Source organism: Mercenaria mercenaria, chromosome 1 (assembly GCF_021730395.1).
Source record: "Mercenaria mercenaria strain notata chromosome 1, MADL_Memer_1, whole genome shotgun sequence".
Taxonomy (NCBI): Eukaryota; Metazoa; Mollusca; class Bivalvia; order Venerida; family Veneridae; genus Mercenaria; species Mercenaria mercenaria.
Window position 1 is genome coordinate 100,329,973 of NC_069361.1, and position 23,867 is coordinate 100,353,839.

The 23,867-nt window shown below is 35.6% G+C and overlaps 2 protein-coding genes across 4 annotated transcripts in view; one reads left to right on the forward strand and one right to left on the reverse strand.

Moving 5' to 3' along the window:
- Positions 1 to 5,014, reverse strand: part of LOC123528859 (E3 ubiquitin-protein ligase TRIM9-like) — a 142,750-nt gene extending 137,736 nt beyond the window's left edge. For 2 of the 3 annotated variants that reach the window (XM_053518591.1, XM_053518595.1), the window contains exon 1: positions 4,181 to 5,014. In XM_053518591.1, coding sequence (XP_053374566.1) covers positions 4,181 to 4,951 — 771 coding nt within the window. In that variant the 5' untranslated portion in view covers positions 4,952 to 5,014. The remainder of the gene's footprint in view (positions 1 to 4,180) is intronic. The other variant, XM_053518589.1, reaches the window with a different exon arrangement.
- Positions 5,015 to 5,030: 16 nt separating this feature from the next.
- Positions 5,031 to 23,867, forward strand: part of LOC123528892 (L-2-hydroxyglutarate dehydrogenase, mitochondrial-like) — a 29,100-nt gene continuing 10,263 nt past the window's right edge. The window contains exons 1-6 of the mRNA XM_045308962.2: positions 5,031 to 5,173; positions 8,423 to 8,556; positions 8,652 to 8,803; positions 9,205 to 9,336; positions 13,507 to 13,710; positions 21,420 to 21,587. Of these exons, the coding sequence (XP_045164897.2) occupies positions 5,070 to 5,173; positions 8,423 to 8,556; positions 8,652 to 8,803; positions 9,205 to 9,336; positions 13,507 to 13,710; positions 21,420 to 21,587 (894 nt within the window). The 5' untranslated portion in view covers positions 5,031 to 5,069. The remainder of the gene's footprint in view (positions 5,174 to 8,422; positions 8,557 to 8,651; positions 8,804 to 9,204; positions 9,337 to 13,506; positions 13,711 to 21,419; positions 21,588 to 23,867) is intronic.

The window sequence follows — 23,867 nt, forward strand, 5'->3', positions numbered from 1 at the left end:
TTGTGCTTATTAAGGGAAAAAAAAATGGAGCATCTCCTGTTTGCTCATTAACTCAAGACTACCATAAAACTCACATACAGCCTCACCCCTCAATAAATCTTAGACCCAAAAATAGAACTGTAACAAATCATGCAACATTCTTGAGAGATTCTGTGAACATCAAACCAACTTCACTGTAATTCTTTTCATACTTTATATAGAGACTGTAACATACATCAGGAACTGCAACTTCAAACCAGCATGTCTAGTACCAGACAAACGACTTCTGGACTTTTATGTTTTGTTTATAGGGCTATTCAAATTTTTGTTAGTTTCCTTCTCAGAGCTGTGAGGAAATTTGCTGTGACAGTTAAAGCGAAAATAGAAATTTTGAAAAATAGTTTATAAAATTTCAAAGACAATTATTTAGACAACAGTGTCTACTGAAACAGATCTCTCGAGCAGAACATTTTCTTAAAAACTCCTTTTAAAGTTTCTTGTCTATTCAAATTTAGCAAGTCACTACCCAAGCTTTACAGTTAGAAGAAAGTTTCTAAGCTATAAAATATGCATAAATACGTGAATCATCTTAATATATTATTCAAACCAATATTTCTGAAGTCATCGATAATAAGCAAACAAATAGGGTAAAGTGATCTGTCACATTAACTGTTGCAGACGACAAACCACAACCGTCCCATAACAAAAGCTAATGACAAGTACGCTAACTGGAGAACTCCCCCTATTTACCAACGCTATTCATGTGCTTAATATTGGCTCCAAAAGTCTACATTAGGAAACGTTTAACCTTAAAATTAAAGAGCTGACCCTGGCCATTTTCAGTTGTCAAATCGTTTAAAGTAGTCTTACATCTATAACTATCAATAGTTGACTATTATAACTGGTTCTTAATTACATATATTTATGTAAAGAATAGTACCTGTGAGTGAACAGCTATAGTCTGAAGTAGGTTTAGTATGGTATTACTTACATAAGCTTCCATTCAAACAAAAATGACATTTGAATGAATAAGAATTACAAAATAAATATAAACAAACATCTTCTAGACATCTTTTCAAATTCAAATAGACTATTCATAAAATACAAAAACTTGTAATCTCATAACAGTTCTAATTCATACAGTGCTTGATGCATGGCAAAATTTCATTATCATTTTAAATAGTTCGCACCAAAAATAGACACGCAGTGATATGCTTGTTGGAGACGTCTAACGCTCACAGCGGGTTTAATGGGATTAAAGATCAATGTAGCGGATTGTATACTCATATTAAAACTGATGTTTGAATACCTGCATTAGTTCATGCAACAAATACGCATTTATGCATTCCAAATGTAAAAAATTGCTCTATTATGCAAGTTTAATACCTTAGATGGTTATATTATGTTGCAACAAATTGATTGAATTTCAATACTTTAATACTCCCAGTCATGCAACACATAAGGCTTTTTGTTTTTTTCCTTCCTCGCAGGTAAATAAGTTTGTTTTATTCCTAAAGGTTTTCTCATGGCACGCAGATTTCAGGTACACAAAGTAAAAACTGTATTCACCTCTTTGGGAAAGTACCTGTTGGTAAATATTTGTAAATTTCTCTAATGCATCTAGGTGACAACTTCCATACAATGAACAAAGGTGGGGACTGCATGGGAACGCAATACAGAGAGTGGTCACGTGTAAAATTCTTGACGTTATAATTTTTGAGAAGAATCAAATCTTTTTCAACTGCATAAAGATGTGATATTGTAAACTTCACAAAATTGCCATTAAAGAAGGTTTTACCATGTTTGACATACCACAATACGTTTGGAATCATTGACCTCCAATGATTGACCTGGTAATTTCTAATCAATAGGCTGGTAAACACTGTGCACACTTTAATCATCACTAATGTCACACAGAAGTCAAAATGCAGGAAGTATGCCATTAAAACCAGGTAGCAACAAAAATATTTCCCATTAAATTAAATATCCAACACCATCAACTATGGAATGAGAAAAAAAAAAGGTTAGAACTATGACATTGTGTTGTCAATTTTTATTTACCCGAAATGAATCATTTCTTAATTAGATAAGAACAATTTTTAATAAAGGGTACACTAGTATGCTTGGCATAATATCTATACTCACATACTCTGAGACAGTTTGAACAGAAATGTTATGCAATATTAGGAATTCTGTGTATTTTAGGACCTTTTGTCTACAATAATACTCTTTTAGCCAATAAAATATGTGGAAAAAATGTTTGTTATACTATAACACAGAAGGAATCTAGTTAAACATAAAATATCTACATTTTTGTATTTAAACAATACCTTTAAACTACTGGTTTATCATTTTAAATACCTAATATATCAATAATTATTGCTGTCTGCTTATTTTTTTTTTTATTTTTGATGCTGTTATAGAGGAACATGTATTTCTCTGTAAGGATACATAGATTAACAGGGTAGAGCAGAAGTTAAGCATCTGATTCCATATATGCCGTGCCACGAGAAAACGATTTCATATATGCCGTGCCATGAGAAAACGATTCCATATATGCCGTGCCACGAGAAAACCAACATAGTGGCTTTGCGACCATCATGGATCCAGTACAACAACCTTTTTTTTCTTGTGATACAATTCTGATCAGCTGATGTAATATCGCACCCCTGGCTAGTCAATTATGGATAATGTGTTAAATACTAAGAGAACATGTTTAATACTTAATGCTGACTGACACCTATGTCAATTACAATGACACTTGGGGTAAGCTTCAAGTAGCAAAAATTCTGTAATATTACATATGACAGGACCAAACGCTTTGTAAAAACCAACAAAAAACACTACGTAACTGTCTATATAAATGTTAAAAAGTCTGGTATTAGTTAGAAGATTCAGAAGTTATTGCAAATGTCCTTTTCAGATAATCACTGATGGAAAATGTCTTACTTGTCTTTTTATCCATTAACTTTTTTGGGGTATTAAATGAACAATTATTCTCCTGAAGAAAAAGAAGCCAATGAATCTTTCAGAATTATCCTAAAGTGAAATACATGCTTCAAATCTTCTACAAGAGAACTGATTAATTTCCATTTTGCTTTAACAGCTGTTAATTAATGGGAAGAATTTCAAGGACAAAATAATCTTAAACATCATCCAAACATTCCCTTAACAGAAATTAATCTAGAAATCACCCATAAATAAATAAGATGATACTGTATGACTGAAAAAAGCAAAAGTACTTGTAGTGGTAATGGTACATGGTATATAAAATCAGCGATTAATTAACAGCACATTCTCCTGTGAGATTGTTGCTTGTTATCTAAGTCAATGCCACGGCACCATCAATCACCCAACAGAGGTTCTATATATTCTCAGATCAATTATCATACAATTCTGTTCTTACAAAATCAATATTTTTATGCCCAAAAGTCAACCAGCTGCAAAAATTGTATCCAAATATTTGACTTAACATAAAACTGGCAACAACCATTTATTGATTAGAAACTATTGAGTTTGGAAATATTTTAATATTTACTATAAAGTAAACAGATATTCATAGAAGTTTATAACTGTCTAGATAGAATAAATATTTTAAGTATTTTCAAAGGATTTTGCTAGTCATTTATGATTCAATGGTCTGGTAAATCTTAATCGCTTTGACTGAGACTGCAAAGTGAATTTTTATATCAAATCTGGGAGAACGTTCTCTTGCATGATCGCAAAACATCTATGCAGGCCTTTATAAATATGATATAAAATGAAATTACAATCCTGAACCTAAAGTTCCTTTTGTATGCATTAACTTATTCATTCATTTTTTTGTCATGTCTTTTTGTTATAGAATACAATTTTATACAATCTGGTATGAATTATTTAAATTTTGGGCACATTACTTCCTAGTGGGTCTGTGGTTTACTTCATTTTATCAGTCTACCCTAGCTTGAAGCCGAACATACGTACAGAAACCAGTATATATGGTATTTCGTTCTTTTTAATTTTAGAAATATGGAGTCTTTGCTTCTCAGATAATTAAACAGATGACTTTGTAAACTCAAAAGCCTGCAAAATAAAAGTTTTATTAACTTTTAACAGAAAATTTACTGGTACGTACTTCTGAATTATATGTAAATAAATGCTATAAAAATATAATACTCCTTTTTCACACTAAATGCTACAAGCACCACATCGAGATACACACCTTATGAGACTTGCACATAGCACCTATTGCCTGAGACTCGTGGTTGATATGAGGCCCATCCTGATGACAGATTATACACATAGGGATCTTACATGTTAAACAGTACAGACTTAACACTTCTTCAGTATGCTCGTAACATTTTTGATCCTTTTGCTTTAATTTTGCACGTAATAATGACTTTCCCTGAAATGGGTCCACCAAGTTATGTTTTGCTAGTGGTCCACGTGCAGGATGACAATGTTCCCTGCACGAGTCACAGTAACACACTTCACACTGTTCACATACTACTGTTGCATCTTTAGGGTTATCACTTTCACATAATTCACACTTTTGTGGTAAGCTTTCCTCTGATTTTGAATCTGTAAATTTTTCAACAATTATATCCAAAACACGGTTTCTAGGTAATGACTGGAATCCAGTTTCACCCAAATAAGTAACTTTTTTGCATACAGGACATTTAATTCCATACACACAGCCTTGTGACAGTTGCGTAGATGACAAGAAAAGATTATGAATACTTGGTGTACTAATGTAACTACTTGGTCTGCTATTGCAAACAACCCCAGAATCTGTTTCACTGACAATACTTAATTTGTCAATTTCTGGAAAATCCCCTTGGTCCGAATTGTTTTCTTCTGTCTGAGGTAAAAATTTATCCACAGAATCCTGCAAATTATGGGCACATCCTGAACACAGATTATGCGAACATGATAATAAAACAGGTTTGACATAAAATTTTGTACAAGAGGGACACTTCAGTTCCCCCTCCATAGTTTCGCACCTTTACCGATCAGCTCTCTTTTGAACTGTGCGGTCTCATCAAAGGATACATGATCTACATGTACATTGCGATATCTGAACGTGACTCCGCGAGAGTTCGTCAGTTAAGATGTCTGCTCGAAACGCTTTTGGAAAATTTGGCAAATTGTTGCTAAAAAACTGTGTGAATAACCGCAATTTTAGCAAATGTTCATGTCGTTTATATTCAGCTAGGTAAAGCAAATATTTCTGAACCAAAAATAAGCTTTGTTAACCGAAATTTTTATGCAGAAACCAGAAAATGTTAGTGAATCGGTCGAGATCTTTAAAACGCTTGGATTTCACTAATGTTGTACTCGATAAAGCGTCTGAGTGATTTACTTAAACTAAAATTCTTGCATAACTTTGCCACGTTAAATTGTTAAAATGCAACGATCAGAAATTCATTAAGGATGATATAACAATTATTTTAAGTGTACAAATAATTTGCAATAAATTAAACCGGTTGAACACTTTAGCTTACTTCCTGAAGTTACTCATTTTGCTCTGGGGATGACTTATTTTATGATCTGCAGGGCCCTCTCTACATTTTTGGGGATTGGGGCCGGGGCCCTTCGAGGGGGGAATTTCGCGTCGTTTTCAAGGGAGGTGGGAATTCATTCTGGAGATATGACATCTGATCATAACCCCTTAAATTAAGGTCATTTGAGTATTACAGATATCAAACTAATGTGAATATATCTGAAGTATTGTACAGAACATAATCTATTGAAAACAGGCAACTTTTATTTTCTTTTATAAAATCATTTATGTGACATCCAATCGAGGTCCACATATGTCGATCTTTCGGTCCTTTAGGCCTTTGAAGTGGTAGCCGAAGCAGGGCTTCCCTTCATCGTATCTACCTGATCGTGCATGTCTGGCCCCGGTGAAACAGCGGTGTCTGTGACAGTAGTTTTTTGAGGGAATGCTGCTTAAAAAGCAAATCTATCTTTGTGCATTTCGCCCCTGTTGCATCTGTGATCTTTTTACGGTATGATTTTGCATTATGCAACATTTTTTTTCAAAGGGAAGTAACTTTGCATACACGCATCAGGGGAACTGAAAAACGCGCGTATTATACGGATCAGTAAAACTTTATCAGGCCCATTAAGTTACGAGACACTCCTAAGACTATCTGAGACGCTCCTAAAACTATTGGGTATCGATTTCTTTCTTGAATTTTTTTTTCTTTCGAGGGGGAATTTTTCTATACTTGGGGGGAAAAAACATACTGTTTCGAGGGGGGAATGGGGCCGAATTTCGGCCCCAAAAATTGGCAAACAAGGACCCTGATCTGATATTTTATAGTTGTTACTCTTAGCCTTACCCATATCTGCATTTTACTCCCCAGTGGTGGTGTTGCCACTGTCACCGTTTCAAGGCAGTGCCCCGGTGTGTTCCTTTATTTGTTTGTTTTGTCCTTGTGTGTTTACTTGGTGCGTGTATATGTTGGTCATGTGCACGTCCGCATGCTTTTGTTTGGGGAGGCTGTGATTTTACAATGCGGCTTTCCCTGTTGGACATTTATCCTTGTTTTTTTCACTGTTAGGAAAATGAAGACATTAAAAAATCCCAAAAGTCATAAAATACTGGACAGACTTACTTCCTCCTATAAATTAAACATTAATATTTATGTAGAAACTTCAAATGGGTTAAAGATACCTCATGATTTTAAATAAGAGACTTAAATCTTCCGAAATATGATGTGAACAGGTGCGAGGAAATACCCTGACACCAGTTCAATACACAGCGGACTGCCGATGAAACTAAACACGAAATATGCTTTCAAAAAATGTCAGCTATGCAAGTTTATGCTTTAATGTCAACATAAATTCATTAGCAGATAACATAGATTAACTTAAATTGCCTTTTGGGGTTAAAGTATTTTATTTGAAAGTAAAAACCCAGTATAATTAGTTTGTACCCAAAAATTTTCACTGTACCCCATATTTTTGGCATGGTTGGGTATACTGTACCCCACTATTTCCAAAGTTATTATGAGTACTAAAATACTAAAACAGTAATCCTCTAGTTTCTGGTGAGCAATCTGGCCCCTGTGATCCATTCAGATTTTATTACTGATGAAGAGGGCTAGTATTGTTTGAAGCATGTGTGGTTGCAATTCTAAATGTATCTTTCCACTTCAGTTTTATCCTGACCAAACAGACATGGCTAAAAAATGGTGTTATAAATTTGCAGGAACCACACATCACCAATGGAACACCATCTGTTAAGCTGTAAATTAACATTTACCCTGCTAAACTTCTAAAATGGACTGGTTTATCATTCAATCTCATGATCTGGGTAGTGAAGAAAATTCACTGACAGAATAGTGAACAGTGCAGACCATAATCAGTCTGCATGGACATGAAGGCTGATCTAGGTCTGCACTGGTTGCAAAGTCAAAATTACCAGTGGGCTAAAGGTGAACTGGAAATGTGTCAACAAAAAATAATTATATTAAAAATGTTTTCCCTACCAACTATCCCAGCCTTTTATTGGCATGGGCCATGGGAGGCAAAGCAAAGTTATAAGTGTGGACAAAATAATGCAATGTTCTTCTAACAAACAACTTCCTTTTGAATTTAGCATAGATATCCAGATTTCCGCTTCTGAAATTCCTCATTATTCCCCTTTCCCTTTAAAAATTTTCTGTTCCTGTGGAATCGTGTTCCAGTACCTTTAAGCTTTTAAAAAAGCTCTTGGTTACTGTTTTACATTGGTATTCTTGCCATAGTCACACACATCTGCACATCTCCTAAATTGCCAAATGAAAATGTTTTAAGTTAGTTGCTGTTGTTAAAATTTGTACAGTCTAGAAATTAATTTTAAGGTAGGACAATACCAAATTATATCACACACTGTGACACATGTTTGGACTCCTATTTAGAAAAATAAAGAATATTTCTTCACCACTGAACTTTGAAAAAGTTGCCAACCTATCTACCCTATATATTGAAACAATTGATTATTTTCCAACGCCCCACATCTCACTCCGCAATTTTTGATGTTTGAATAATTCTCAAGACATGTTTTGTTTTACGATTCAAAGAATCCACTTCAAGGTTAATTTTCAAAGAGCTCTTGTTTTCCAAAATAATGAAATTTTGAATTTTTCCAAACTGAATGTCTTGCTGTCTTGTAATACAGATTTTACTAACTTTCAGGGCCCTCATTCCATGTTAAATATTAATGGTATTTCTGATTTGTATATACAATAGTTAGCACAATATCTTGTGTTAGGTGGACGCCACACATACTAAGAGTTTTAGCTGGAAAATGTATTTTGTTAATTTCTTTTTTGAAGAGACTTTGTTACTAAAATTGGGGGGGGGGGGGGGGGGGTGAGGAAAGAAACATACTTTTGAATGAGTGGAAAGGGGTTGAAACTGGCCCTGAACTCGCAGATATATAAGTTATGATATGTATTTTTTGTTTAAGTTCTGCAGACCAGGGAAAGGAATATGATGTGGTCATTGTTGGAGGAGGTATTGTTGGCATGGCAACTGCCAGGGAGCTCATCCTCAGACATCCAACTCTCTCATTTGCTGTAGTGGAGAAAGAAAACAGACTGGGTAGGTTTGTGTACTGCATAATTTGGAAAGATAATACAGATGTAAATTTAGTTCTTTCTTGCTGAAGTTACCTCCCTTATTTTCATTTTTTTCAGCTGCCCACCAAAGTGGCAACAACAGTGGAGTAATTCATGCAGGAATATACTACACACCAGGTTCACTGAAAGCCAAACTGTGTGTAGAGGGGCTAGAATTGATGTATGATTACTGTGATAAAAATAATGTACCATATAATAAATGCGGAAAGGTAGGTCACATAATGTATCAGTAAAATGTCTTATCCTTTTTTGAACTTCAGTAATGCAAAAAAAATTTAATAGAAATATTTATACCACATTACATCTTATGAAGAACAAATTATTATATTCTTATTTCAGTGTTAATTTACTTCAATATATTACATGACTCTTGAGTTTTAAAATAGCAGACTTGCAAGCCACGATATGACACTTTGCAATTGCATCACAACACCTTCCTTGTCAACAAGGAAGTATGGAAAATATAGCCGCAGCAGCTCTGTACGTACTGTGCAGTTTAAAGTTATGGTGCTGTTTGAGGTGTTTATGTGTTACTATTACGTGTAGTTTTGTATTCTAAAGTTCGGCAGTGTACTCAACTGTTACAGATGGATGAATGCTATGTTTTCAGTTGATAGTGGCTACAGAACCTGAAGAAATACCAAGACTTGAAGCCTTACTAGAAAGAGGTAATGAGAATGGTGTCAAAGATCTACGTATGATTGATGGAAGTGAAATCAAAGAGATAGAACCGAACTGTGTTGTAAGTTTATCAAATTTAAGGTACCTCATTTAAGGCAAATGTGACTAATTGCTCAAAGATAATTAGTAGTATTCTGATGCATAACTGACCAGTGTGATTTATACTGTGCAGATTTCATTTGGATCACATATCGATGCATCTAGAAAATTCTTGCCATCGTGACACTTTAATACTGAATTTGTAGTGATTTTTAAATTCAGTATCACACTTGGTACAATTTCAGAAATGTCAGTTGAAGATTAATTTTAATTTGCCTGAACATTAATAAACTAGCATTTACAGAATTTTAAAGTCCCTGTCCATGCTTTAAAGTAGGGTCTAGATTGGAAGAAAATAGTATAAAGTTTGGGTCACAGTTACACATTCTGCAAAAATACTGTCAAAAACAGAAAATGGTTATGTTTTGCAGGGTCTAGTAACATAATGAACACAAATTTAAAAGCAGTATGTGACCAGTGTGTATTACTTTGTTATACATAAGTTGCATTTTCCATCAGATGCATAATTTTTCCAATTTTAAGCTACAGACTTTTGTCAGTGATATGTTATTGTTTAACATTACAGCATGCATGCACTATGAGCTAGGTCACTGGTTGATTGTGTCATCAAAATATAAAAACACACTAGTAATTTCTTGTTATTTATGATTTCAAAGCTGATTTCGATCATATTTTCAGTTCCAACCACAATAAAACAGTATTTGAATGAATATTCAAAAATTTTACTTTTTAGCTCACCTGAGCCAAAGGCTCATGGTGAGCTTTTGTGACTGCTCAATGTCCTTCGTGTGTTGTGTGTCCGTCAACGTTTTCTAAAAAATCTTCTTCTTGAAAACCACTGTGCAGAATTACACCAAACTTCACAGGAATGATCCTTGGGTGGCCCCCTTTCAAAATTATTCCAAGAATTGAATTCCATGCAGAAGCAACCGAAAGGAAAAACTTTAAAAATCTCGCAAGGCATAGAGCCTTGATATTTGGCGTGTGACATCATCTAATGGTCCTCTATGAAAATTTTTTAAATTATGCCCCTGAGGTGAAAAGAGGCCCCGCCCCAGGGGTCCCAAGTTTTACATAGACATATAGGAAAAAACTTCTTGTCTGAAATAACAAGACCTAGGCCTTTGATATTTGGTGTGTAGCATTACCTTATGGTTCTCTACCAAGTTTGTTCAAATTATTACCATGGGGTAAAAAGAGGCCCCGCCTCGGGGGTCCTAAGTTTTATATAGACTTATATGTATAAAAAAAATCTTTAAAAATCTTCTTGCCTGAAACTGCAAGGCCTAGGCTTTTGATATTTGGTATGTATAGCATTGCCTAGTGGTCCTCTACAGAAATTTTTCAAATTATGCTCCTGGGGTGAAAAGAGGCCCTGTGTTGGGGGTCCCAAGTTTTACATAGACTTGTATAGGAAATTTTTTTTTAAATCTTCTTGTCTGAAAGTTCAAGGCCTAGGCCTTTGATATTTGGTATATAACATTGTGTAGTGGACCTCTAACAAGATTGTTCAAATTATACCCCTGAGGTGAAAAGAGGCCCCGCCCTGCGGGGTCACTTGTTATATGAGTTATATAGGAATAAATACTTAAGAAATTATCAGATCATATTTCCTAGACTGCTTAATTCTTAATTATAATTACCTGATGACCCCAAGTGATTAGGGGTCACCTGATTCTGACCTTGACCTACTGACCTACTTTCTTGTTATCCCCCGCCGATGAAATCGGGAGGGGGGTATTGAAATAAAACATGAACCAACATACTGCGATGATGCCCGTCAAGTTGTTTTTTTTTTGATTGGTCAATTTCCCTTAGAGTTATTGCCCATAATTTAATGAAAAATGTCCATCCGCAGCCATTTCTCAGTAACTAGCAGGTAGAATTTCATCAGACTTGAAACAGACATGAACCAAGATACTGCGATGATGCCCTTCAAGTTTTTTTTTCGATTGGTCAATTTCCCTTAGAGTTATTGCCCTTGATTTAATGAAAAACGCACAGAAATGTCCGTCCGCAGCCATTTCTCAGTTACTAGCAGGTAGAATTTCATCAGATTTGAAATAAATATGAACCAACATACTTTGATGATGCCCGTCATTTTCTTTTTTTATTGGTCAATTTTCCATACAGTTATTGCCCTTTAATTGTTTAAAAATCCACAGATTTATACATAACAAACCAACCAATTGGAAGAACTTCATTAAACTTCTTTCATTCTTTTCCATGAATATTTATTATAAACATGTGAAGTGTGTACCCACACCAGGTTGGTTGCCCGGGCCCCCCCCCCCCCCCCCCCCCCCCCCATCCAATTTTTTTTTTTCATTTTTAATTTTCCATCAATATTCGTAAACTTTTGTAACCTCCTACCCCCCCCCCCCCCCCCCCCCCCCCCCCCCCCCGGAAAAAAACATTCATTTTCTGTTAATTTGATTTTGACTAATGAAATTATTTGCTTCTTTGTAACGTTCTTTGCTTTTTGCTGGATATATTTTTTTGCCGTTCCTCACCACAGACCCTTTCAGCAGGGGATACCAATTCAACAAATTTGCTTGTTTTTTAAGATACAGCCTTGAAATTTGGACGACATGTACAGTTTTGCACACCAGTCTTAAAACTGACTTTCAGTGACCATGAATGTGACCTACTGACCTACTTTCTAATATTTTAGCGTCAGTTTGCCATTTTAAACATGTGGCTCATATTACTCATGTGAGCGATTCAGGGTCATTATGACCCTCTTGTTTCATAATGTGACATGTCATATTGTATAAATTGTAGTTGTCCATGGACAGTAATTTTAAATAGCAAAATATTTTACTGGGCATTGAGTATTGATACAATTTTTAGTTCATCTGAAAAATTCCATACTTTGGATGATTCATAATGTATTTGTTTCTTTGACTCAGCAAGTTTTTACCTTGTGTCGTTTTGACAAAATCACACTATCCCTTCAGTACTGAACTTTGACTAGACTAGTGTTGATGTGATCTGGCCAGGTTACGTGAATGAAGGGAGGCTTGTATACTGGAGGTATTTCCAGTCTTTTGTCTCTGTAATAAAGAGTGTGATACTGTTGAAAATTATACATGGTTCGCACAGGTCCTTGAAAGTCCTTGAATTTGATCCCAAGTCCTTGAAAAGTCCTTGATTTTTTTCTTCCAAAAAATCCCCTGAAAAAGTACTTGAATTTTGAAAAAAAGGTGGAAAAGTCCTTAAATTTTGCTAAAAACGGGGGTGCAATCATATTGTAGGGAAAAAATACAAAAAATAAGTAATAAATATATCAAAACGGGCGAAAAAATGGTGTAAAATAAAAATACATGCACACCCACGGAGGGAACGCTAGTGGAACACCGTTTCGGTACGGAAGTTCGGTACGGAATAGCGATTTTCACAACGTTAAAATATTATGCGCAAGTAGCGATTTTCACAACGTTAAAATATTATACGCAAGGTCATTGTAGCGTGACTTATCAACAACAATGAGTGGCCCCAAAAATAAATGTAGTTTCGCCAGTAAATGGCTTACACAGGATGATTATTCATCAAGGTTAAAGGAGTTTAAGTCGGACAAGCGTAAGTACATTTTACTTTGTGTAATAAACTCATTGATGTCGGAACAATGGGAGAAAGTGCGTCGAAATCACACGCGAAAAGTGAAAAACACAAGAAAATGGTTTGGTAATTTAAGATTTAAAGCGATTAAAATAGTCCTTGAAAATCGATAAAAAGTCCTTGAAAAGTCCTTGATTTTTTTTTTGCCAAGTCCTGTATGAACCATGTTATAGAAGGTAAACATTTTGCTCTGAGTCAAAGAAAAAAATACATTAAAACATCTGAAATACAGAGACAACCTATTTGGTAAAATTACACAAGACAAATACTTACTTTTGAGTCAGTTAAACAGATACATTAACAATTTCTAGTTGTTCTTTTAACAAAGACTTGAAAAGTCACAAAATGGAAGAAATCAGTAACAACATAAAACATCATAAATTGTTGGAATTATTCTATAGTATTTAAACAGCATTACCAATATCTCTTAATATTTATGTAATTCACCTTTGCAAAATCCTGTCTTTTAAGTAGAATTTAGCAGAAGTATTTGATTTAACATGAAAACTATCCTTCAATAACCTAATAAGTTGCTGTTTTGTTATACCAGGGTTTGAAGGCTGTACATTCTCCACACACTGGTATCATAGATTATGGTCTTGTGACACAGTCATACGGAGATTTCTTTAAAAAGCGGGGTGGTCACATATACACAGATTTCTCAGTGTCACAATTATCCATAACTCCTGAAGGGAAGTCAGGAGATTTAGATGGCAACAAATATCCAATGACAGTAGTTGGAGACCGTAGTCAGGTAATGTTGAATGAGTTAATTAAGTTAGTGTGAAGACATTTCATTCAGTTGGTGTAAAATTTTGTGTATTTGACCCAAATGATTGTTTTGTCGATTCATGAATTTGAGGATTTCAAGATTAAACCTTTTTCACAAGACTGCTGAAAAAACTGCTGGAATGTCATCCAAAAACATGAAAAATGTTTTGTCAGCACCTTGCTTTGGAGAAAGATTAAATCTTAAAGAGAGGAAAATTTGTAAGAAAATATGAAGTTTTTTCACTCATCTACCCTAGTGTGCATCAGTTGCAGTTTTAAGCAACAATCTGTGACTTCAATTTTTCGCACTTTACAGAGTGCAGTCTACTATAACAATGCTTAAGAAAGTAGTTGATAAAAGTTCGGACTAAGATTTCAAGCCTTGGTTTAAAGAAAAAAAGTCCTTGAAAAAGTTTTTAAAAGTTGAATAGTAGTTAAACTTTGTAACAATGTCCTGTATGAAATATGTTAAATGAATAGGACATTTCCAGGAGTGTTACTGCTCAGATTCTGATCTGTTACTTAATGATTCTACGTAAGGGTTAAGTATTATTTAAAGAAACTGAATAGTTGCAGACATTATCAGATAATTCAAGTCAGTTGAATAAAAATGTTTCAGCAGGTAAAAACCTAAAAAGCTGGCTTAAAAATAATAGAAAAGCTAATAAAATTAAAAACAGAGGTGCCTGTTTACCTGTAAGAAGACAGAAAGTTGTGTAAATGCACTGGTTATTTTTCCTTTTCAAGATGTATGCATGTTAAAGACATGGTTCATGTTGTTAATGTATGTGTAGGAAATCATATTTAACAATATAAGCTATCAGAAATAAGCAGAACAAAAAGTATTTGAGTATTTTTAAATAGATATTTTTTGTAAAAATCAGTCGAAATCTTGAGTATATTTGTGCCCTCCCCCTCACCAAGAATGGAGGACTCTTAATTTGGCCTTGTCTGTCTGAACTTGTGTTGTGCATTTCTCAAAAAATATTTCACCCAGAGTCATCAAACCCTACCGGATTGTTTTTCAGCACAAGGAATTTGTGCACCTGGTGTTTTTAATTGGGATCTTACACAGCCAGACCAGCTTTTTGGCCCTTGACTTAGTAAAAATATGCATTAAAAATATGAATGAAAGGGCATAGAAGTTGTGTTGCATGTATCTTAAAATGCTTTTGACCTAGGGTCAAGAGACGATAGGAATATTACTCAGCATTTGAAGTTGTGCTCCTTGGGTTTTGATTGGGATTTCTTCAGTCAGACCAGAGTTATGGCCCTTGATTGTCATAAATATGCATAAAGGCATACAATATTGTGCCAGTGTATCTTAAAAAGTACTTTACTAATGAGTATAAAACATTAGGGTATTGTTTTATAGCATACATGTGAAGTTGTACATCTGGGGTTCTGTTTGGGATTTCTCTTGGCCAGACTATAGTTATGGTCCTTCACTTAGTGAAAAATAATTATGGTCCTTGACTTAGTGAAAAATACACATAAAGTGTATCTTAAATTCTTAAAAATGTTTCACCTAGAGTCATGAAACCATGTAGGAGTATTGTTCAGCATGTGAATTTGGGCACCTGAGATTTTTTATGCCCCTGGTGGGCATATTAAAATCGCACCGTGCATCCGTGTAAATTCTTGTCCGGTCCATAACTCTGCCATCCATGAAGGGATTTTGAAATAAATTGGCATAAATGTTTACCATAATGAGACAATGTGTCGTGCGCAAGACCCAGACCCCTAGCTCCAAGGTCAAGGTCACACTTAGAAGTCAAAGGTTAACAGTGTCTGTTTTTGTGTTCGATCCATAACTCTTCCATTGATGAAGGGATTTTGAAATTACTTGGCATAAATGTTCCCCATAATGAGACGACATGTCGTGCGCAAGATCCAGACCCCTAGCTCTAAGGTCAAGGTCACACTTGGAGGTTAAAGATTAACATGGTCCGTTTCTTGTCCGGTCCATAACTCGGCCATTGATGAAAGGATTTTAAAATTACTTGGCATAAATGTTGCCTATATTGAGATGACGTGTCCTACGCAAGACCCAGACCCCTAGCTCCAAGGTCAAGGTCACACTTAGAAGTCAAAGGTGTTTCTTGTCTGGTTCATAACTCTGCCATTTATTAAGGGATTTGAAAATAATTTAAGACAAATGTTAACCATATTGAGGTGTGTCACGCTTTTGACCTGGGTCTCTCGGGTCAAGGTCACCATATGATGTGTGATTTTTTTGCGCAGACAACTGGAGCATTTTTGGGCACGCTTCGGGGGCATTTGTCACCAATAGTGACAGCTCTTTTTAGCTCACCTGTCACAAAGTGACAAGGTGAGCTTTTGTGATCGCGCGTCGTCCGTCGTCCGTCCGTCCGTGCGTAAACTTTTGCTTGTGACCACTCTAGAGGTCACAATTTTCATGGGATCTTTATGAAAGTTGGTCAGAATGTTCACCTTGATGATATCTAGGTCAAGTTCGAAACTGGGTCACGTGCCTTTAAAAACTAGGTCAGTAGGTCTAAAAATAGAAAAACCTTGTGACCTCTCTATAGGCCATATATTTCACAAGATCTTCATGAAAATTGGTCAGAATGTTCACCTTGATGATATCTAGGTCAAGTTCGAAACTGGGTCACGTGCCATCAAAAACTAGGTCAGTAGGTCTAAAAATAGAAAAACCTTGTGACCTCTCTAGAGGCCATATATAACACAAGATCTTCATGAAAATTGGTCAGAACGTTCAACTTGATGATATCTAGGTCAAGTTCGAAAATGGGTCACGTGCCGTCAAAAACTAGGTCAGTAGGTCTAAAAATAGAAAAACCTTGTGACCTCTGTAGAGGCCGTACTTTTCAATGGATCTTCATAAAAATTGGTCAGAATGTTCACCTTGATGATATCTAGGTCAAGTTCGATACTGGGTCATGTGCCTTCAAAAACTAGGTCAGTAGGTCAAATAATAGAAAAACCTTGTGACCTCTCTAGAGGCCATATTTTCATGGGATCTGTATGAAAGTTGGTCTGAATGTTCATCTTGATGATATCTAGGTCAAGTTCGAAACTGGGTCAACTGCGGTCAAAAACTAGGTCAGTAGGTCAAATAATAGAAAAACCTTGTGACCTCTCTAGAGGCCATATTTTTCATGGGATCTGTATGAAATTTGGTTTGAGTGTTCATCTTGATGATATCTAGGTCAAGTTCGAAACTGGGTCAACTGCGGTCTAAAACTAGGTCAGTAGGTCTAAAAATAGAAAAACCTTGTGACCTCTCTATAGGCCATATATTTCACAAGATCTTCATGAAAATTGGTCAGAATGTTCACCTTGATGATATCTAGGTCAAGTTCGAAACTGGGTCACGTGCCATCAAAAACTAGGTCAGTAGGTCTAAAAATAGAAAAACCTTGTGACCTCTCTAGAGGCCATATATTACACAAGATCTTCATGAAAATTGGTCAGAACGTTCAACTTGATGATATCTAAGTCAAGTTCGAAAGTGGGTCACGTGCCATCTAAAACTAGGTCAGTAGGTCTAAAAATAGAAAAACCTTGTGACCTCTCTAGAGGCCGTACTTTTCAATGGATCTTCATAAAAATTGGTCAGAATGTTCACCTTGATGATATCTAGGTCAAGTTCGATACTGGGTCATGTGCCTTCAAAAACTAGGTCAGTAGGTCAAATAATAGAAAAACCTTGTGACCTCTCTAGAGGCCATATTTTTCATGGGATCTGTATGAAAGTTGGTCTGAATGTTCATCTTGATGATATCTAGGTCAAGTTCGAAACTGGGTCAACTGCGGTCAAAAACTAGGTCAGTAGGTCAAATAATAGAAAAACCTTGTGACCTCTCTAGAGGCCATATTTTTCATGGGATCTGTATGAAAGTTGGTCTGAATGTTCATCTTGATGATATCTAGGTCAAGTTCGAAACTGGGTCAACTGCGGTCTAAAACTAGGTCAGTAGGTCTAAAAATAGAAAAACCTTGTGACCTCTCTAGGCGCCGTACTTTTCAATGGATCTTCATGAAAATTGATCAGAATGTTCACCTTGATATCTAGGTCAGGTTCGAAACTGGGTCACATGCTGTCAAAAACTAGGTCAGTAGATCAAATAATAGAAAAACCTTGTGACCTCTCTAGAGGCCATATTTTTGATGGGATCTGTATGAAAGTTGGTCTGAATGTTCATCTTGATGATATCTAGGTCAAGTTCGAAACTGGTTCAACTGCAGTCAAAAACTAGGTCAGTAGGTCTAAAAATAGAAAAACCTTGTGACCTCTCTAGAGGCCATATTTTTCAATGAATCTTCATGAAAATTGGTCAGAATGTTCATCTTGATGATATCTAGATCACGTTCGAAACTGGGTCACGTGTAATCATAAACTAGGTCAGTAGGTCAAATAATAAAAAAACCTTGTGACCTCTCTAGAGGCCATATTTCTCATGGGATCTGTATGAAAGTTGGTCTTAGTATTCATCTTGATGATATCTAGGTCAAGTTCGAAACTGGGTCAACTGCGGTCAAAAACTAGGTCAGTAGGTCTAAAAATAGAAAAACCTTTTGACCACTTTAGAGGCCATATTTTTCAATGGATCTTCATGAAAATTTGTCTGAATGTTCACCTTGATGATATCTAGATAAAATTTGAAACTGGGTCACGTGTGGTCAAAACTAGGTCAGTAGGTATAAAAATGGAAAAACCTTGTGACCTCTCTAGAGGCCATACTCTTCATGAGATCTTCATGAAAATTGGTGAGAATGTTCACCTTGATAATATCTATGTCAAGTTCAAAACTGGGTCATGTGCCTTCAAAGTCTAGGTCATTAGGTCAAATAAAAGAAAAACCTTGTGACCTCTCTAGAAGCCATATTTTTCAATGGATCTTCATGAAAATTGGGTCATGTGGAGAAGGTGAGCGATTCAGGACCATCATGGTCCTCTTGTTTTTATTGAGTCGGCTAAACGCTGTCAAGCGTTTGACGAGTCCTTGCTATCGCATGATTTCTCATTCTTAAATGGCCTCACAACACAGCGAAGTGATGTAGTTCCATTGGATTGTCTCTAATTTCAAAGAGTTCATTGATCGAATGAAGTTCATTTATGTCAATCCTATTTGCTATGACCAATATACGATGTAATCTGTCATATTTATGACTTATAATTGTGCAATACTCGAATAAAGCCACGTATTTTCTTCCGCGGTAACTCATTAAGCATAAACACGCATAACGATTCTGCGGGATTTGGTAATACATTTGCGCATATGATTATGGTGACGAATTTTATGCCCTTTTGTCACAAAATAGCAAATATGATGTTCACAAATTCAAATAAAAACTGCATATTAACTTTTTAGCCAAATTATCCATTTGTTACCCTGTCCGTTTCAAAAAATAATCTTTAAAATCATTGCGCAAATAACAAATTTATTGTGCTGTGCATTTTATGAATTGCGCAGACTTACAAAGCTTGCGTAACATCCAGCGAAAGACAATTCGCGGATGAATCCTAACTACATTCTGGACACTTCTCCGCGAACACGCGTGACCTGTTTATAACAATGCTTCTACGACTTTGCGTGGGTTGAATTTTGTAGTCAGTAAACGGATAAATTATCGGAAGAAGAAGCTCTTACTGGTTTGTTTAGTTACTACTGATATTAAAAATGATATTAATTCTTATTTTTCGAGAAATAAACAAATTGGCGAAACATTAAATTGTATTTTCTTGTAGTTTTTGAAATCGAAAGTAGATCATCTATGTTAGAGTGCTTTGACGAAACAAAACAATTTTTTTATGAAATGATTTAAATAATTTCACCGTAAACTTCAATGTCAGATACTGCCAATTGCTGCTAAACTGTCTTCATATCATTACAATTTGTAAAACATATTGTTGAAACTAGAGATTTTGGCAGTATAAAAGAAGTGTAATATATCCGGATATAATATTTTGGGTAAATATCGAGCTGTGTTATGAAATTTAAACATTAAAGTAACAGACAGATGATATTATTGTAACAGAAATGATTCTAGAATTTATTTTTATAATACATACATAGAATCAATATCAGACTTATATTCTAGTGCTGAGGCATGACCTGAAAGTTAAAATATGAAGTGACAGTCATTCATACTTTGAATATTGTAATACTAAAAAGAATCTAGGTAATATTTAGAAATTGAAACAAAAAATTTTCAGTTAGAAATCGCACCAAAGGCTGTATCAAGGGTCTACATTTTCAAAATTTCCTTGTGGTGATACCCCAAACCATACTTGCAGGAGGGGGTATCCTCCCACACCCTCCCCCCCATATTGCCACTTTACAGTTTGATACATTTGCCCTTTTACCACCTGCCACAATGCCCGTTTCAAAATTTGACTGCAGTTCAAAGCGGGAAGGAACACCCCTCCCCACACCCACCCTGCTACCGACCACGTAAAAATGGCTCAAACATTTTTTCAGCCCAGTCTGGGCCTGTCTGTCTACATGAATCAAAACGGATAATTGAAAGTACATAGACTTGGGGACTACTGACATGGTTTTGAAGGGGTTAACAGGTCTGAAATAGAATAAATGATGGTTTTTAAACTAAAAAAGAACTGCATTTATTAATATTGGTTATCTTTTCCGAAATTGGTAGCTAGTCTGAGTAACTTCTCTTAGTTTCGAATGCGCAATTTTCCTGTCAGTGTAAACATTCATGACACTATATATTGACACTCAGCAACATTTACATATCTTTAAACGCAAAAGTAAGTATACTTTAAATTCACATCCCTTATAATATGATTGAACAATACCTAGCGTGTGACACGGTTATTGCCAGGCCCCTTATCTGTAAAATATCTGAACAGTTCTTTCGTCCATCCGTTACAAATTGTATGTGGCAATCCGCGCTATAAAATTTCAATATATAAATTTTCATATTCAAATTTTATCATGTGCGAATATATACCAGCCGATAATTGCCAGTTTTGGTAATGCCGGAGGCAAGTGTTTACTGGAAAAATGTTTATAGTCATGTGCAGTATCTTAGTGTCACCTGTCAAATTGTAGTTTGTACTTTCAACATTTTTATTTTTGCGAACCACTCTTCAATTTTAGAGAAATATATTGGGTTTAAATACTTGTATAATGTCAATCAAAGTTTTACTAGGCATCGATTGAATGTCCATTTCATCTATTGTAACAAAATCTCTGTTCAGTTGGGGAAAAAAACTAAAACCAAACTGAAACTGGTAGACTATACTACCAGTACATCAATCATTAGCCGACTCTCAGGCCCTTCAGGCCTTTGATTTCACTCTGCAAGAACAGAATTATGACCCTTGACTTAGTCATAAATATGCATTAAGGGTATATAAGTTTGTGTCCCTTGTATCTCAAAATGTACTTTACTTAGTGTCAGGAAATATAAAGGGGTTTATTATATAGCATATGAAGTTTTACACCTGGTGTTCTCTAGGATTCCACTTATTGTAACCAGAGTTATGGTCCTTGACTTAATGAAAAATGCACATGAAGTGCTTAAAAGTTCATGTTGCATATATCTTAAAAGTTATTTCACCTAGAATCAAGAAACCATGTACAGTGGCAGGAAGGGGGTGGGGGACACCTTTATCCTATGGACATGCATCTAGTTGTTTCTAAAGTGATGTAAAAATTTCTATGTATTTTTTTCCAGAATCAAGTATTACAGTGTAGATATGTGGTCACATGTTGTGGGTTACAGTCTGATCGTATAGCAGAGTTGTCAGGCTGTAACAGAGAACCCAGAATTGTTCCATTTAGGGGAGATTACCTCCTTCTTAAACCTGAGAAAAATGATATGGTTAGAGGCAACATATATCCAGTAAGTATATTTTCTTCTGATTAGGACAGTTTCTAGTAAATGTTCACTCTGAAATATACAGAGCTCCAGATAAGCTTTTGGTGCAATTGGGAATTTTACCCATCACTTTTTGTCTGAATTTGGTACTGGAAATCTGAATTTGGTAAAAATAATATCATTATCCAGCCTTTTCAGAAGTAATTGGCTTTTTTGCTAAAACTAATTGGGAATTTCACTACTTTCGCACAAACAATTGAGTATTTTTTGCTTACAGTATATATCATTAACCAGGATTGACCAACTACATAAAAGTACTTTAATAGCACCCTTCAATGATTAATACAAAAATGTGTTTAAAACTGTAATGAAATGTGATTAATTAAAACAGTACACTGTCTTTTAAGATGCTTTCACATGCCTGTAATCAATGTAAACATGTGTATGTTAATTCATAGTACCGTAGATACCCATGTATAATGCGCACCCATGTATAATGCGCACCCCCAATTTTGGCCCAAAATCCTGGGAAAAAAAACATTTTTGGTCAATTTTGCGGTGGATGGAAAACGAAAGTAGAGTTTACATCGACACCGGTAATAAATCTTATTTCCGTGGCGGAGAGCAGCATCAGTCTCGCGGTACTATCGATTTTTACCTTTTTAATTAACTATTTTGAATAAATAAACAGCAGCTGATTCAATATTTCGGAATGGTATCTTTCAAAATGGCTGGTCCCGGGGGTTTAAAAACTGCGCATTATACATGGGTATCTACGGTACCCAAGATATTTTTTCTCTAATCATTCCGAGATACTTCTGTTCCATACTGTTGTTTTCTTTTTCACTTTTAATGAAGTCGGAGATCAATTCATCAATATCCCGAAAGATGTGTTCACTGCAATATGCGTTCTTCCATAAGATTTAGTCCAAATATCGGTGACACAACATCGTCACAAAAAGATAACTGTCATTGTTGAACAGCAAAATATCCCACTAATTTGTTTGTGCTGCAACAATGTTTTTTCTGCCCTCTTACATTTTATTGGCGTAAAGAAAATTGTTTACAAAACGTCCAAATAACACCGCCGATTGAATGGTCCTGTGATTTTTCCGATAAATTACAACCTGTTTTGCGGTACCATATAACCAGTCATTTGTCTAGCGTTAAAGTCTCGTACCCATTCTAGTAAATAAAATAAGGAAAATGCGATACGCAAGCCATTTTTTAGCTCACCTGTCACATAGTGACAAGGTGAGCTTTTGTGATCACGCAGCGTCCGTCGTCCGTCGTCAGTCCGTGCGTGCGTGCGTGCGTCCGTAAACTTTTGCTTGTGACCACTCTAGAGGTCACATTTTTTGTGGGATCTTTATGAAAGTTGGTCAGAATGTTCATCTTGATGATATCTAGGTCAAGTTCGAAACTGGGTCACGTGCCTTCAAAAACTAGGTCAGTAGGTCTAAAAATAGAAAAACCTTGTGACCTCTCTAGAGGCCATATATTTCATAAGATGTTCATGAAAATTGGTCAGAATGTTCAACTTGATGATATCTAGTTCAAGTTCGAAACTGGGTAACGTGCCATCAAAAACTAGGTCAGTAGGTCTAAAAATAGAAAAACCTTGTGACCTCTCTAGAGGCCATATATTTCATGAGATCTTCATGAAAATTGGTCAGAACGTTCATCTTGATGATATCTAGGTCAAGTTCGAAACTGGGTCACGTGCCATCAAAAACTAGGTCAGTAGGTCAAATAATAGAAAAACCTTGTGACCTCTCTAAAGGCCACATTTTTCACGGGATCTGTATGAAAGTTGGTCTGAATGTTTATCTTGATGATATCTAGGTCAAGTTCGAAACTGGGTCACGTGTGGTCAAAAACTAGGTCAGTAGGTCTAAAAATAGAAAAACCTTGTGACCTCTCTAGAGGCCATATATTTCATGAGATCTTCATGAAAGTAGGTCAGAATGTTCACCTTGATGATTTCTACGTGAAGTTCGAAAGTGGGTCACGTGCCATCAAAAACTAGGTCAGTAGGTCAAATAATAGAAAAACCTTGTGACCTCTCTAGAGGCCATATTTTTCATGGGATCTGTATGAAAGTTGGTCTGAATGTTTATCTTGATGATATCTAGGTCAGTTTCGAAAGTGGGTCACGTGCCATCAAAAACTAGGTCAGTAGGTCAAATAATAGAAAAACCTTGTGACCTCTCTAGAGGTCATATTTTTCATGGAATCTGTATGAAAGTTGGTCTGAATGTTCATCTTGATGATATCTAGGTCAAGTTCGAAACAGGGTCATGT